Genomic DNA, 14,169 nt, shown 5'->3' on the forward strand with positions numbered 1-14,169 from the left:
GTGTTTGGAAACATCATCTTGTCAGSCACCAGGAAAACATCCAGAGAAGTTCCTGGTGAGAAACAAATCATCACTCCTCCACCACCGTGCACATTTGGTTTGTCCTTTTTTGCTGTTTGGTGGTCTGGTGCTGTAAAAACGTCTGTGCAAAGGACATTGTTTTCAAATTGGGGCTTTCTCCTAATAATCTTTCCAAACAACCAGTCCTTGTTCAGACTTTTTATAGTTGTTCTAAATTGCTTTTTAATATTTAACATGCAAACTGAGACCTGCAGATTCTCAGATTGGGTTCTTACCTTGGGGTCATTTTCCACATATGAAAAACAAAAAAAAAAATGTCAGTGAAATGTTTTCCACCCTTTCCAGATTGATAATCTGTAGCAAATGTTCATTGCTGGTGTCCTTTTCCCACTTGGCATCTTGTAAACAGACACACAAGCCCTTGAMGACACGAGAGCATGAAACTCCRARTAGGACGGTTTTATTTTGCTACATGCCGCTGAAAGTTCATCATCTAACAACAGGCTACACGTGTTTAACATGTGACACGGCTTGCTGTTGGGCATCTGTTTCTCTGTGAACCAGAGCAGGTCAGGTCTCCAGGGGGCAACCAACAAATTTTACTCGCAACACAAAGCCTCCGACAGTCGGCTGTTGGATGGAAGTGGGAAAACCACAGATGTACTCGTTCTCCACCCCGTTATCCCTTCTAGGTTTCAATCCAGTGCGCTGCATGCACATCCTGCTCTGAGGGCGACCCACTCACACCCTCTGTACTTATTATATTGAAGTCATAACTCCCCCACCTTTTCTTGCCTACTGCTCAGGGCAGCAGATGTACTTTGGACCTTATTGTGCCTCCTGCTCTCTCCCCCCCCCAAAGCCCTTAAACAACCCCTGTTACGCCTTGGGTCAGCTCTGCAACAATAGGAAGGGTCAAAGGGTCAGAGCTATAGGAATTTCCACACACTAACTCACTCAATCATGCATATGATTAAGTACATGTGGTCACACACATCCGTCATCTATTGTTTGTATTCCATAGTGCAAAATGGCATTTGTTATCTGAAGGTATGTGAGAAACGACTAAACTGACTTTACATTCAACAGTTTAAGTCGTTTTTTTTTCCTCTGGTTGCTAACAAAGGAAACCCGATTTTGTCATGACTAGCTAGCTAACATCARTTGGGCCTAAATTTACTTCTTGATATAAGAAATAAAATAAAAAAAGAACATTTACAGATGTGGAAAAAGTTGTTTCTTTAATTTAAAAACTTTCGGGGGAGGGTTTAAAGTCATTCTTTAAAGATGCGGAAAAGATATATTTTTCACGCACGTGTGTAGAAAATTAATTCTCAGAGGTGTATTGAAACTAATTACATTGAATAATAATGTTAAATTAATCACTCAACTTGTCAAAAGGAAACTGTGGAGTGTGTACTTTGTCTTTCATACATTTCCCAGTATTCAGTTTCTTTTAAAATAAGCTGATTTTACATGGCAATTAAAATGCAAAATCTTGCAACATTTGAAATCTAATAAAATTTAGACTCACATTTATTACCATCCAAACAGTTTCTACTTAAATGCATAAAATACAAAAAAATCTTAAATCAAAACTACACTCGTTCTAATCAATGTCTTGATTGTAGRACTAAATAACACCCTCAAAACAAACACTGAAAGCATCAATATGTCTAGAAAATACAAGAGCTTATCCCTTAAAAGCTATAATGGAGGGATATTATTAATTAATAATTAATTCTGTATTCCAGTACATGACTTTGATCTAAGAGGGAACAGCTGAAAATGGAAATGAAGTCACATCAATCTCAAGAAAACCTTTGTGATCAGTCAGCTTCACTGGAAACTGTGGATAGAAAAGACTGCCTCACTTTAGTTTTCATTGCAGTTTAAATTCATGAAAGTTGAGTCAACATAACAACTTACTAAATGTATAAGATTAAGACTAAATCCTCCATGTTCTAGAGGTGTAAATAACATCAAATTCACTTAAACTTTATACAAAATAAGCAAAAAGCACTTCATGATAAACAGAACCACTAGTCAGATGTTTATCAATTTCTCCTTTCACATCAGAGTATTTTACATCTAACCAATGTACCAAAAGTAAAAAATATGTCTCTTAACCATTAAAACTATAGAACAGTGGTTCTTAACCTGGGTTCGATCGAACCCCAGGGGTTCGATGAGTCGGTCTCAGGGGTTCGGYGGAGCCTCTGCYGCRGAGGTAAAGACACACTTGTGTAAAGTCGTGATGACGCCCCGCTTTGCCATCACTTGCTGCAGAGGATCACGTTRCATTGCTTAGCCAATCAGTGCTGCGGAGGAGCACTGATTGAAGGAGATSTACTCAGCATGGATTTGAACTTTTGTCTTTAATTACTTCAGCAAAGTTCACAGTTTTTACCAAATTCTATAGTCTAAATCTGCTCCTTAGTCGCATCTTTTCGGGGTTGGTACTGCCTCTAGTGGTGTGGGGGTGGTTACACAGCTAATATAATTACATTACTAAATCAAAATACCACAAAGTATTTTGTGTGTTCGGTGGGGGGTGAGGGGGGGTTGGAATAAGAAGGGTTCGGTGAATGTGCATATACAACTGGGGGGTCCGGTACCTCAAAAAAGGTTAAGARCCACTGCTATAGAATAACTGACGTGTTCTGCATATTCACTCCTCACCCTGTTATCTCTTGCATGTAATCATTTCAGTRAAACACAGCAACCACGCCATTTGCTACAATCAACAATTAATATTTACATTTTTTATTAAAGCCAGCGAAGTAGATGGTCTGAACTGCAGAAGGACAGATGAGKGTGCTTTTGTTTCATTCTCATATTTCCCACTATGCACTTTTGTTTTCCTTTGCCTATAAAATTATATAAAAAAAGAAGTCTTGATTTTATCCTTCCGCACTTTGTATGTCATTGTTACAGCCAAAGCTGCTCTGTGATAATAGCACTCCATGAGGAGGCTTAAGAAAGTGCTTGTAATTTGAGATAGAGCGAGCCATCAGAACTCGAAGTGTTCCTTTTCTTTTACAACGTACCGAAAGAGTTCCTTTTAATTCTGTCCAATCAATGTTCACTCCCGACCCACTTATCGCTGTGACTCCTATGAAGGGACATTTACTAAGTCAAAGCTGAAAGCAGCCCATCAGCCATGTGCAGTGCTTTTCAGCTGTGCTTTTCAAGCAGATTATACAGGACGACTGTAACTAGAGGTTCTGATGGGGTGGAAGAGAGATTCAACCTGTAGCTGTAACCATAGAGAYATTTGCAGCATCCGACTTAAATAGGAGTTCAGAAAAAGTGGGGAGTTGCATCCTCTAGGGTGGTTGTTTCATTGTGTATGGGCAGGTGGGCAACTTAAGTCCTTTGTGTGCATTTAAAAGTGTGTGAAGTTCTTGGGCTCTTGCAACTAGCTGTGCTGCGTTATGAGCAGAGGTAGTGTGTGCTTTTTTTGTCGCTGAGGAGAGCAGCTTATTCTTGGCGGTAATTACACATCTGCCCACCACCAGCTGCCGTACAATCGCTAACTGCGAGTGACCTAAGCCCGATGCTGTGGCCGCCATCCTCGCTAATGGGCTATCAGAGATGGAGAACACAGACAGGGGAGAAGAAAGAGCGGAGGATGAATTGAGAAAAAAGATGTACTTGACAGTTCACCTTCAAATGAGTAGCTTTAACTCCTCCGGTGCCGGCTTTCATGATTTAGCTCACTTTATCACATTCATCTTAAAAAGCCTCAGAGATATAGGAAGCAATTACTGTACTTTTTTTTTATACCTCCAAAATAGTTTGATTGGGCTTTTAACTGGTTTTCTTTTGAAAAACACCAGTATGCTTTTCTGCAACCAATTTTACCCTGTGGTTTTTTTTWWWTTTTTTTATTGGATCATAGTGAATGAAGTCAAGCTATCTGGACAAACAATAATAGTTGTGTTACCYGTTTAAATTTTWAAAATGTATTAGAAAAGAAGCYGTGTGTTTCTTGAAAGGTCATTTTAATTAAGACTGGATTTGTGATGTAATTTAACTATAAATGACATCACAAACACGATTTAAGCACAGTTTTAATCAAAATCTCATGCAAGTACAGTGCTGATTTAAGTCATACGCTACATTCACTCTTTTACTTTTTACACATGGTCCTCTTAATATTTTAGGATTTGGTCACCTTGGCTGAAAACTAAATTGGCTCTTTGTTCTGGCCCAGCATAGAGCTGGTATTGCTGTAGGAATGGTCTTTTTGGAAGCAGATTTTGGGCTCAAGTGCTGGAAATAAAAATAAATCCTAAAAATGGATYGGCAGCAAACTAATCGTTTGGTTTCTGAAAGAAAAGTGAAAAGTTGATAAAAAAAATTCCAAGCTAAAAAGTACTTCCCCATACAGTACTGTTGTTCAGCTCTTTTATGTGCACAAACGTTTACATGCAATAAATTTAGCAACATCACTTTTCAATTATTTCGAATATGGTGATCTCTGTTATGCCAAAAATGTTGCAAATTTACAGCTTCTTAAAGGAAACATGTTTCGTTTATGTGGGTTTGAGGTTACGATATAAGGCTTGGTGCAAAGAACAACAAGCTTATTTTAAATCTGATGACAGAAAGATTACATCAAAGAGCCAAAAAAAGTAGTCATCAATCAACGGTATTGAAAAAATGAAATGGGAACACTTTTTTCGCATTACACAAGTCATGTGATCAACAACCGGATGTTACTACTAGTGGTAAAGACAAAGATGGTGAACAGGAAGTAGAAGGAGGTAATAATTTACCATGTGAACAAACTTATTCAGATGTGATTATGATTGGCTTTTTGTATTTTATGGAAAGACCACAGTTCCAAAACTGTTATTTTAACTTTTTTTTTTTTTTTTTGCACAATTGTAATGGAGACACAGCTACTGTTGCCTTCCTATCATCTGAAACCAGTCTCCACATTATCCTCTGACAGAAATAAGACATAGCCGGATAATTTCCATCTTCTGCAAACATAAAATCCTCATACCAACCAATCTGGCACCAACCAAATTCTTGGGCTCCGTTTAAACTCCCACAAATCATCACCAAATATCTGAGCAGCAACTCTGTGATTGACTGAATTTCAAATGTTTCAAGTTAATAAAATGGCCTGTAAAATGAACAATGCATTTTATGCATATTTTATTTTTAAGCTTGTACATCTTAAGAGGAAAACAAAAATCTTTGCAAGATTTCAAATATGTGGCTTTAAAAGTGGCCACAATATGTAATACRTGTTACACTTTTGTAAACATCCAACAGAGCGCACACAAATCCAGCAACGTTTTTTCTAAACTGGCTCCAGCTGCTCTTATGTTAACATTTCTGATAGGAACAGAAACATTTATCTAATTTGTAGAGTTGTTTCTTCCCCCAATGTGCATTTTCATTATTTATAAAATCTGCAGCCATATTTGTGTCTCGGTGAAGGAGCCTTTGTGCTGCCAGGCTCAGTCTTCAATGTCAACGCTAATGTGCTGATACTTCAAGTGCTCACAATTTTTTGTGTGTGTGTCAGTTTTTAAATAGAAAAAAGGACAGACCTTTTCTGTTCTGAGATTTATAAAATCCACACATATTATCAAAGAAAGAAAGAAAGCATGCAAGCATGCCCTTAGACAATTCACCCATTTCCTCAGATTTCTTGAGACCAAATGCTCTGTTTGGGCCAGAGGAAAGAAATGATCACTACAGCAGGTCATATCAGCCGAAGGGCCTCGGATGAAGGGAAATGTAAATTTTTGAAAAGCTTTGTATATCTCAAAGCAGATATCTAGCCCCACAACAACAGAAGGTGCAAAAAAATAACTGCAACTCCATTAACCCTGAAGATACCTCCTCCTTTTACCTGAAGTAGCATGCTATTCTCTCCAGAAAAAGACACAAAGCTCAATTGGTTCCTTTTAACTTAAAAATAGAAGCCTTTATGAAATTGTTGCAAAATGACTAATTCCTCTCAAATATAACRACATCTTGATTCATCTGCTAGATGGCTTCCACAAAACCAATGACTTTTGTCTATTTTCTTGTGCAAATATCTTAGTACACTAGAAATAAGAAAAATCTAACTTACAAATAACTTTTTAACAAGCCACAGGAGCTTGTTTTTAGTAAATAACTCAATATTAATATACTTTTAAAAAAGTATGACTTCCACTGGCAGATTTCACCTAAAACATGGGAAAATGTCTTGTTATAAATGCTACTGGTACCTGCACTGTTTTTTAAAATCAATATTAAGTAATTATTGACTTAAAAAAGCTGAAAGGTTGCGTTTMATTTAGTTTTGTCTTATTTCAAATACTACCGTATTTCCACTACAAACTAGACCAAAATTACTTGGTAAGATATTATCCTTTTGCTGTCTTTAAAAGCTAATCACTTGATGTAGAAATAAATAAARAAAGAAACATGTTGATGTTAGTTTCTCCTCAGTCTTGTGCTTTAGTTYACTGATGAATGCGTCTCGCAGACACCGCAGTAGACGGGAGTGTCTGTCTTTTCTTCCTTGCATGCATCATCAAAACAGGTTTCGTTTAGGCAGCTGTTGCCCCAGGCAGGTTCGGCAAAGAGTAGCAACAACTTTTAAGGCCAACGCTTCTCGCTTACGTCTGGGCTTTTGAACCAGAGTTGAAAGGGTTTCACCATCCATCCCTCCAGGATGCTGAAGAAAGAAAACTAAAGGTGTGTTTATTGTCTCTGTTTGTATGTTGCTGGTTCAAACACCCTAACCAAGCTGGCTTTGAGAAGAATACGTGAAAATATCGGCCCTTGCTCATCAACCACAAATCCCTCATGACGGTAGTGATTCAGAGAGGCCGATCTGAGTGGCTGTATAAACTGTGAGAAGATAATGTAGGCTACAGTGTTCAGTATTGTGGTTACTTAGATCATATCGGGTCTTGGAGCACTTCCCGAGCATCCCGCTGCTCCAGCGAGCCGCATGCTTGAGGGGAGAGGAGACTGTGTTGATTTTATTTCTGCACTGTGGGTTTAGTTCACTCATTGTCCATTAAAGATTAATCAAGTGGAAAGTGTTGAGGATCGCAAAGCCCACTGACCTCAGCGTGTTTTTATATGCCGCTGGATGCACTGATGGTCCACTGAGCTGAGAATGTGGAGCTTTAGGAGCATAAAGTCACCAGGAATGTTGGAAAGTCGGACACGTGACGAAGAAGACGCTTTCAGACCAGGCTGATTTTAAGAGCGTGTGGTAACTGGGAATGGCACAGCGCATTGTAACCATCTTGTTATTGCCTCATAAGTCAAATATAATTGCAAGGGAATTTCGTAATGGGAAAATTAAAAATGACTTCAAAAGCCGAGGACCCATTGCATAGAATTTACACAGAAGTACTGCAATATTAATGGAAATATCTCAAAACAGCAGGCATGTTATACTCCAAGAAGTACATGGCTGGATTTTCCACGTTGTGAGGAAGGAAACCAACAGGAAAAGTGTGATGGACACGCGGTCTGGATGAAAAGTCGTGTCTTTAAAGTTTAACATGAAAAGTAGCACTAAAGATGTTTTCAAAAGAAGAAAGAGAAGCAAGATTCTTGCGGTTTGCTTTTTCAGAGCACAACCCCGCATGACTAAACAGAGCGCAAGAGTTTCAAGTGAGAATCATGTTAGGCATAAATGAGGCAGCTGGAAGTAAAACGGGGAGTTGCACTGCATACAGCAGAAACATAAGGAGAGCCCGGCCTGCCGAGGCTTTAGAGGCAACACGCCGACCTCTTTGAGGGGTTTCAAACCCACGACAGGACCACAGAGAGCTTTTCCCAGGCTCTCTTAGCATGTTGGGAACAAAATAAGTGCAATAATACCTCAGGCACAGTAAAACCCCAGACATGCTGGCTACCAGTGGGGCCCTGGAGTGTTTGACAGAAAACACTAATGGGTCTCAAACAGGTTATCACCAAGCYGCATTGACATTTTGACTGGTTGGCAGCTTGAGTTACTTAAAGAGTTAATCAAAAACACAAAGATAAGCGCTTTGTGAATCAGACTTTGCTGTTTGTCTCTATGTGACAGCTCAGCAATGTTCTGCAGCATGAGTCTGTAATACCCACATCATCTCTGTAACTCTCCAGATGGCCAAAAGCTGCAGGACAGACAAAAAAAAGAAGTACCTTAAAATTTTAAATTCTTCCAAAAACCCAGATCYGATGACATGCAGAAACATCAACCCCACTCCGATGCAAAGCTCACCATTCCTGCTCTGACCTCGAGGAAGTGTTGGATTTAATGAAACCAAACTAATCAATGGCCAACTTCCATGCAGCAGCAATGAATACCGGTAATACTACATAACCACATCAGAGAAATGTGAGCTGGGTGCAGCGCAGTAGCCTGGCCTCAAGCAGTGATCAATAATGCTTTGTGGACAAAGCCAGAATGCAGAAGCCTGATTATTAAAGAGGAGACAATTCCTCATGTGAGGGCTGAGGAGAAGAAATCGGATCTAAGTGTGGATTTGATGTAGCAGGTGGAAAATTGAAGCAAACCTCTCGTTAACATAAAAATGTCAAGTGGACTGTGGCTGGACAGAAAGTGGGTAGAAAATCATCAGAGAGTTCAAGCTTTTGTAAAGCTTTGACCTCCCTAAATGAATTGTGGCCATTTACATTCTCTCTATAATTAACAGCATTCAAAATATTTATTTCTAACTATCCTCCTATAAGCACTCACTAATTATTTATGCTAGCAGCCCAGGCAACTTCTCGCCATGTTTCAGACAGCAGTCACTGTAAAACACGGTTTTACTCATTTAAAACAAAGTCTTTTAAACTGTATTTAGCATGTTATGGTGCCAGTTAGCACAGTTTGCAATGGTTAGCCCCAGTCTCCATTTTCCAAGAGAGTGTAGCTTCTATAACTAAGACATTTCTGAAAAGCTCTAATCGAACATGCTCCATGACAGACAGACTTGACAACCTGTAATATTGAGGTAAGAAGCACCCAAAACTGCTAAGACACAAAACGGTGAGAAAATGACAATATTTAGCTCTTATTAATGCTATTCATCATGGTTTTGATCCCTCCACAGAAGTGAATCTGCATTGGTAAATGACTGCAGTCAAGCAGCAAAGCACTTATAACTTCTGTGCTGGTTTGACTGGATGCCAGTGTTTGAATGATAACTTACTAATTGACAGAGTGCATAGATGAGTGGGGTTTTCTAGGAATTAGCTAGAGCTTCCTGGCAGAGGAAGAATTAATGTTAGTTGCTGAATATGAATCTACACAAACAAAGATCATAAGTGGGCTCCATTATTCAGTATCCATGTTCTCCATCATCTAGATCAGGAGTGTTAAACTCATTTTCATTTCGGGCCATATCAAAAATCTGATTGTTCTTAAAGAGACATTCTTTAAGAAAAGAACGGCTGTGTTAAAAATCAGAAGAAAAGTATAGAAATCTGTAGATTTTGTGTGAACTTTTGAGTGAGTTTTGCTAATTTGTTGAAAAACTGGAGGGACTTATTGATGTAATTTTGAGTCTAGAGGGCCACATAAAAAGCTACGGTGGGCCAGATTTGGCCCCCGGCCCTCGAGTTTGACCCATGTGACTTAGATTATGGAGTACAACATATCCTACCATACGTCTGGTGATGACACACAACTTTTTATCTCTGTCACCACATCACTACAGTCCATCAAAGGTTTGCCACATTAAAGATTTTTCTATTAAGACCCCAAAATGAGGGATCATTTCATGTTAAATGAGTTAGATTATTTCAATGGTGTCTCAAAAAAACTTTACAGAAAGTTGCTTTTCCGAAATTCCAGCAGAGTTCAGACTAAATCACTGGACTTGCTCAATGAGAGAACCATGATGGATGTAATGAACCTCTCAGGTCATCTGACTCCCAGGAACAGACTAAACAAGAGGAAACAGCATTTGGGTTTGATGCTTCTCAGCTCTGGAACAAACCCCCTGAAAACCTGAGGTGTGGCTCCTTTAAGTACTCAAAATATTAACTTTTACTGCATAAAATCCATCAAGGTGAAACTTTAGTCCATTTCAGGACATTTTACTACTGTCTTTTTTTATTTTCTTACCTCACTAGTTAGCAGTAAAAAACAGCTACAGCTTTTTCTTCCTCTAACTTTGTATTTAAACCCCTCGGACACTGAAAATAGCTCACGATACATATTGTTCCCTCAGTTGTAACTTTCACACTGAAGAGTGCTATTAACACAACCTATAAGTGTTTTTTGGTGTTGGATTTTTTGAGTTCCAACTGTATAGTCAAGTTTTATACAAAAAAAAGAGGAGACAATGAGATTCAAACTGCAATGTTTACCTGTTTTCCAAGTGAGTCTTGTATTTTACAACTAATCAAAAACAAAAATAAAACACATTTTGGTCTGAATGTTAGTGTAATTAACGCGTAGCTGAACTGGCAGTGATTGTGTCTTAAGAGAAGAAAATGATCTAAACAACAAGGAGGTGAAAGGTAAGAAGGGGAAGAACTGTTAAAAAAATTAATTGGTGTCTAAATGGGGAATGATAGAAGACGGACCGCTTTCTACTTGAAAGCTTTTTTCATCTAAGTGTGAGCCAATTATTCCTTCTTGTCGAGAGAAAATCTGAACATCTGTGTTTGCCGTGAATCAGTGAATAATCCCGCACTGCGCGAGGACCTCTGAGGACACACACACACACAAAGAAGCACAAAGGCAAACACACATTTGCCCTGTGGGCTGGGTGACGTCATGTTTGTAGTCAATTAGGCGTCTCCTGACTGAAGATTAAGGCCTGAAATCACCAGAGGTGGTTAGCCGGGGGTTTCAAGGATGGACAGAAGCACAATATTCCCACTGCATCATTAACTTCTTACAGCTGAGAGATAAGCAACTCTAAACTGTGGCCCCCGGGCCCCAGAGGACTTCAACCCTCTGAGTGACGAGCTCAAGCTGATTTACTCTCTGGGTCGAGGCTCGGTTCAAGGAAAAACAACATTCCTCCATGACTCATCATGTGACACAAAAATACTCCCATCATTTCTCCCCTGGAATATGGCCTTCAGTTCAGGTTTGGGAATGTTTATGTTAAAAAAATTAAAAAAAAGAAGTCCCCGTGGGAGGATCCAGTAGAAGTGCTCACCCATGTCACCGGCCTGGTTGACAGGAGCCAATTTGGCCCGAGACTGCTTTGACATGCAAAGTCTCAGAGTAGCTCAGAGCAGTAAATCCATCCACATTGACAAGAGCAAAATAGAGTCTCACCAGTTCAACTTGCTGGGCTGCATGACTGGGAAATCCACTTCCTCAGCAAGAACCGGTTACTTCAACCTTAACTATTCAGCTGCTATCAGTTTCCACCGGACTTTCCCACTGATGTCATCGACAGTTATTATTTTTATAACGGGTCATCCGTTTTAAAACGAGATCAGGTGACTAAAACCATCAGCTGAAACTCTTATGAATGAATCGGAACATTGAACTACATCTGTATTCTGAGTAGAACCACCGTATGAAGTTTTTATTATATAAAGCTCTCTGATGCTGAAATGTGCTTTACAAATAAATTTGAAACTCCTTCGCTAAAATCTGATGCCACACCATTTTTGTTAGCATTTCGTGAAGAAGGAAGCTCAGAGTCTTGTTCAGATATTTTTGTGTCATTTCCTTCAGTGGTTCTTGCTGCAGCGCCACCTCAGGCAAGGAGGTGAACAGGCTGCTCAAAGGTCTGGTTTTGTTTGGTTCGCCACACCAGCTGAAAATGGAACAAATGTGATTTTTGTCCTTAACTGAACCAAGTCTACCAAACTATCAGATGTGAAAACACCCTAGAAGTTAAAGATGCATTGCATTACACTTTTCTGACTCATTTGTGAAAAAAATAGAAACCCAACCAAGTATGATTTTCTTCCCAGAGGCTCAAAGGGTATGGATACTTTTGCAAGACACTGTGAAACTGCAGACGGCAAACCACATAGTTGACCTGACCGTCTGGCAAAACTGCATTCATCTAAATCGGATGAAAACATTTAAACAGTTAGAGCAATTACTGGTCCCTTCAGGCGCATCCTGTCTGAATTATCCATGCCTTCACCCTCTTTTCTTGTCTCCTCCCCCAGTGTCGCCTGACCCTCAGCCGGAGCATGGGAAGAGTCGGCCACAGACAGCGGCCTGCCCAGGAAGGAATGCAAACACAAGGCGCACAGAAGCACGGCTGGCACCGGAGTCTCCTCGAAAAGAAAACAATCATAAAAACCAAATGCCTCCAAGCGGAGACGAGAAGAAAAAGAGAAACATAAAGTTGGCAGGTCAAAGCAATTTGTCAGAAAGATGACGGGGGCGCAGGGGGTGGAAGTTGGATGGGGGGGAGATGGAGGCAGACCTCTCACGATCTTAGCCTGGGACAGACAGGCAGGCAGCATGGCAGGGTTTGATATCAGCAGCAGGCGCACACAGAGATATGAAGCCGTCTTTACCTGACGTGTCCCACATATTCAGCTCAATCCGGTGCTTGTCGATCTCAAAACTGGCAGTGTAGTTTTCAAACACGGTTGGCACGTAGTTCTGAAAACAGAAGATCCCTTTCAGCGATGGAGAGCATGATAAGCCGCTTTTAAAATGTTTTTGACACTTTTTACGACTTCCCGATTCATACCAATGCAATCCAATCAGATTCCATTCAGCTTTTATAATTCAGGAGTCAAATCCAGTCAAATACTACAAAAGTTCTCCATGCATAGATTATTTTCAGGATTAAACATAGATGCATCATGTAAGGACACAGGCGGTTTGTTCTGTGATTTTCTAAGAGCCCCCCCTCCTCAGCCCCCTGCATGTATCTGCACTTCTTTGTCTCTCTCTGTTGGGCAGGTGGATGTACTCGCTGAATCAGACCTGATGTTTCTGCTTTTTCTACATCCCCCTGTCAATTATTGCATAAACATTTTTAAAAGTTAAAGTTGAGAGTTTTCCCTAAACCCACCTCTGGGTAGCAGTCCTTGGCAAAGACGTGCAGGAGCGCCGTTTTCCCGCACTGGGTATCCCCGACCACCACGATCTTGCAGCGGCTGCTGCCTATGCTGTCCATGGTTAGTCCGTCAGAGCTGGATTCTTGACACTGAGAGCGCCTGCATCCAGCCTCCGATAAAACGCGCACAGGAGTCGCACAGCGAGAATAAAAAGGAGCAAATTCATGCGCAGGGCCGGTGCGCCTTTTAATCCAAAGTCTGTGGTCTTCTGCGCGCAGCCCTTTGGTTTCCACTGACGGACTCTATCTGAGCTGGTAGGTGCCGAAACCAGGAGCAAGACGCGCACAGCCTCCACTGGAAACTCTGGTACTTAATGACTGACCACGCCTTCCCAATATTGGCGTCTGACTCACATGAGGTCGCATTTTGGGGTCGAGGGAGAAATTAAAGAATCTGACTTTTTTTCTTTTTTTTTTTAATTATCCGGGTTATCAAAAATGTCTTTTATAGAGCTGCAAAAAATACAGCTTCTTGCTCCCCTCTGGTGATGTGCGCTAAAATCACTCTGCGTATTTAAAATTTTTTGTTTTTTTTAAAGTATAAAGTATATTTCTTGGCCAAGAAATATACTTTATATATAAGAATCCACGTAACCTGGGGGATGTTGTTGCTGCCGAGTGCCATTATTATTATCTCCCTCAACTATTTTTACTTTTTCAGCTGATATCAAATCAAAACTGATGACGACTTTTACGCAAGAATATAGTTTTTAGGTCCCTCTGCAATGTTAAGCGACTTTTTTTATTATTATTATTTTTATTTATTAAATATCGGCTATGGCTAAAAAGTTAATTCATTTACAGGCAGCACGACATTTCAATTGCAATAATACTGTAGCAAACAAAAAACGTCTATTAATATTGGTAATTAAAGTTGATGGCTTCTTTAAAGAACCCTTGACGCGTTTTTCTGAATGAATGAATGACGAAGCACCTCTTCGCGGATGCTCAGTCATTCTTTCGGCACTGCAGACCGACAGCGCCCCCTCGTGGAGACTTTGAAATGAGTAATTCATTTCAGAATCTTTAGTATGAAATTAATTTTGATCATCTTTTTTCTGCAAGTAAAGAGAAACTATTTTACTAATGAGTAACATATAGGTCTCTAATAACCTTG

The 14,169-nt window shown here is 40.0% G+C and overlaps 1 protein-coding gene across 1 annotated transcript in view; it reads right to left on the reverse strand.

The window, feature by feature from the left end:
- The window catches only part of rnd2 (Rho family GTPase 2), a 30,777-nt gene extending 17,173 nt beyond the window's left edge, over positions 1-13,604 (reverse strand). The window contains exons 1-2 of the mRNA XM_008417001.2: positions 13,008-13,604; positions 12,502-12,589 (exon numbers count right to left, since the gene is read on the reverse strand). Of these exons, the coding sequence (XP_008415223.1) occupies positions 12,502-12,589; positions 13,008-13,112 (193 nt within the window). The 5' untranslated portion in view covers positions 13,113-13,604. The remainder of the gene's footprint in view (positions 1-12,501; positions 12,590-13,007) is intronic.
- Between the last annotated feature and the right edge of the window lie 565 nt (positions 13,605-14,169).

The sequence above is a fragment of the Poecilia reticulata genome, linkage group LG8, assembly GCF_000633615.1.
Source record: "Poecilia reticulata strain Guanapo linkage group LG8, Guppy_female_1.0+MT, whole genome shotgun sequence".
Classification (NCBI taxonomy): Eukaryota; Metazoa; Chordata; class Actinopteri; order Cyprinodontiformes; family Poeciliidae; genus Poecilia; species Poecilia reticulata.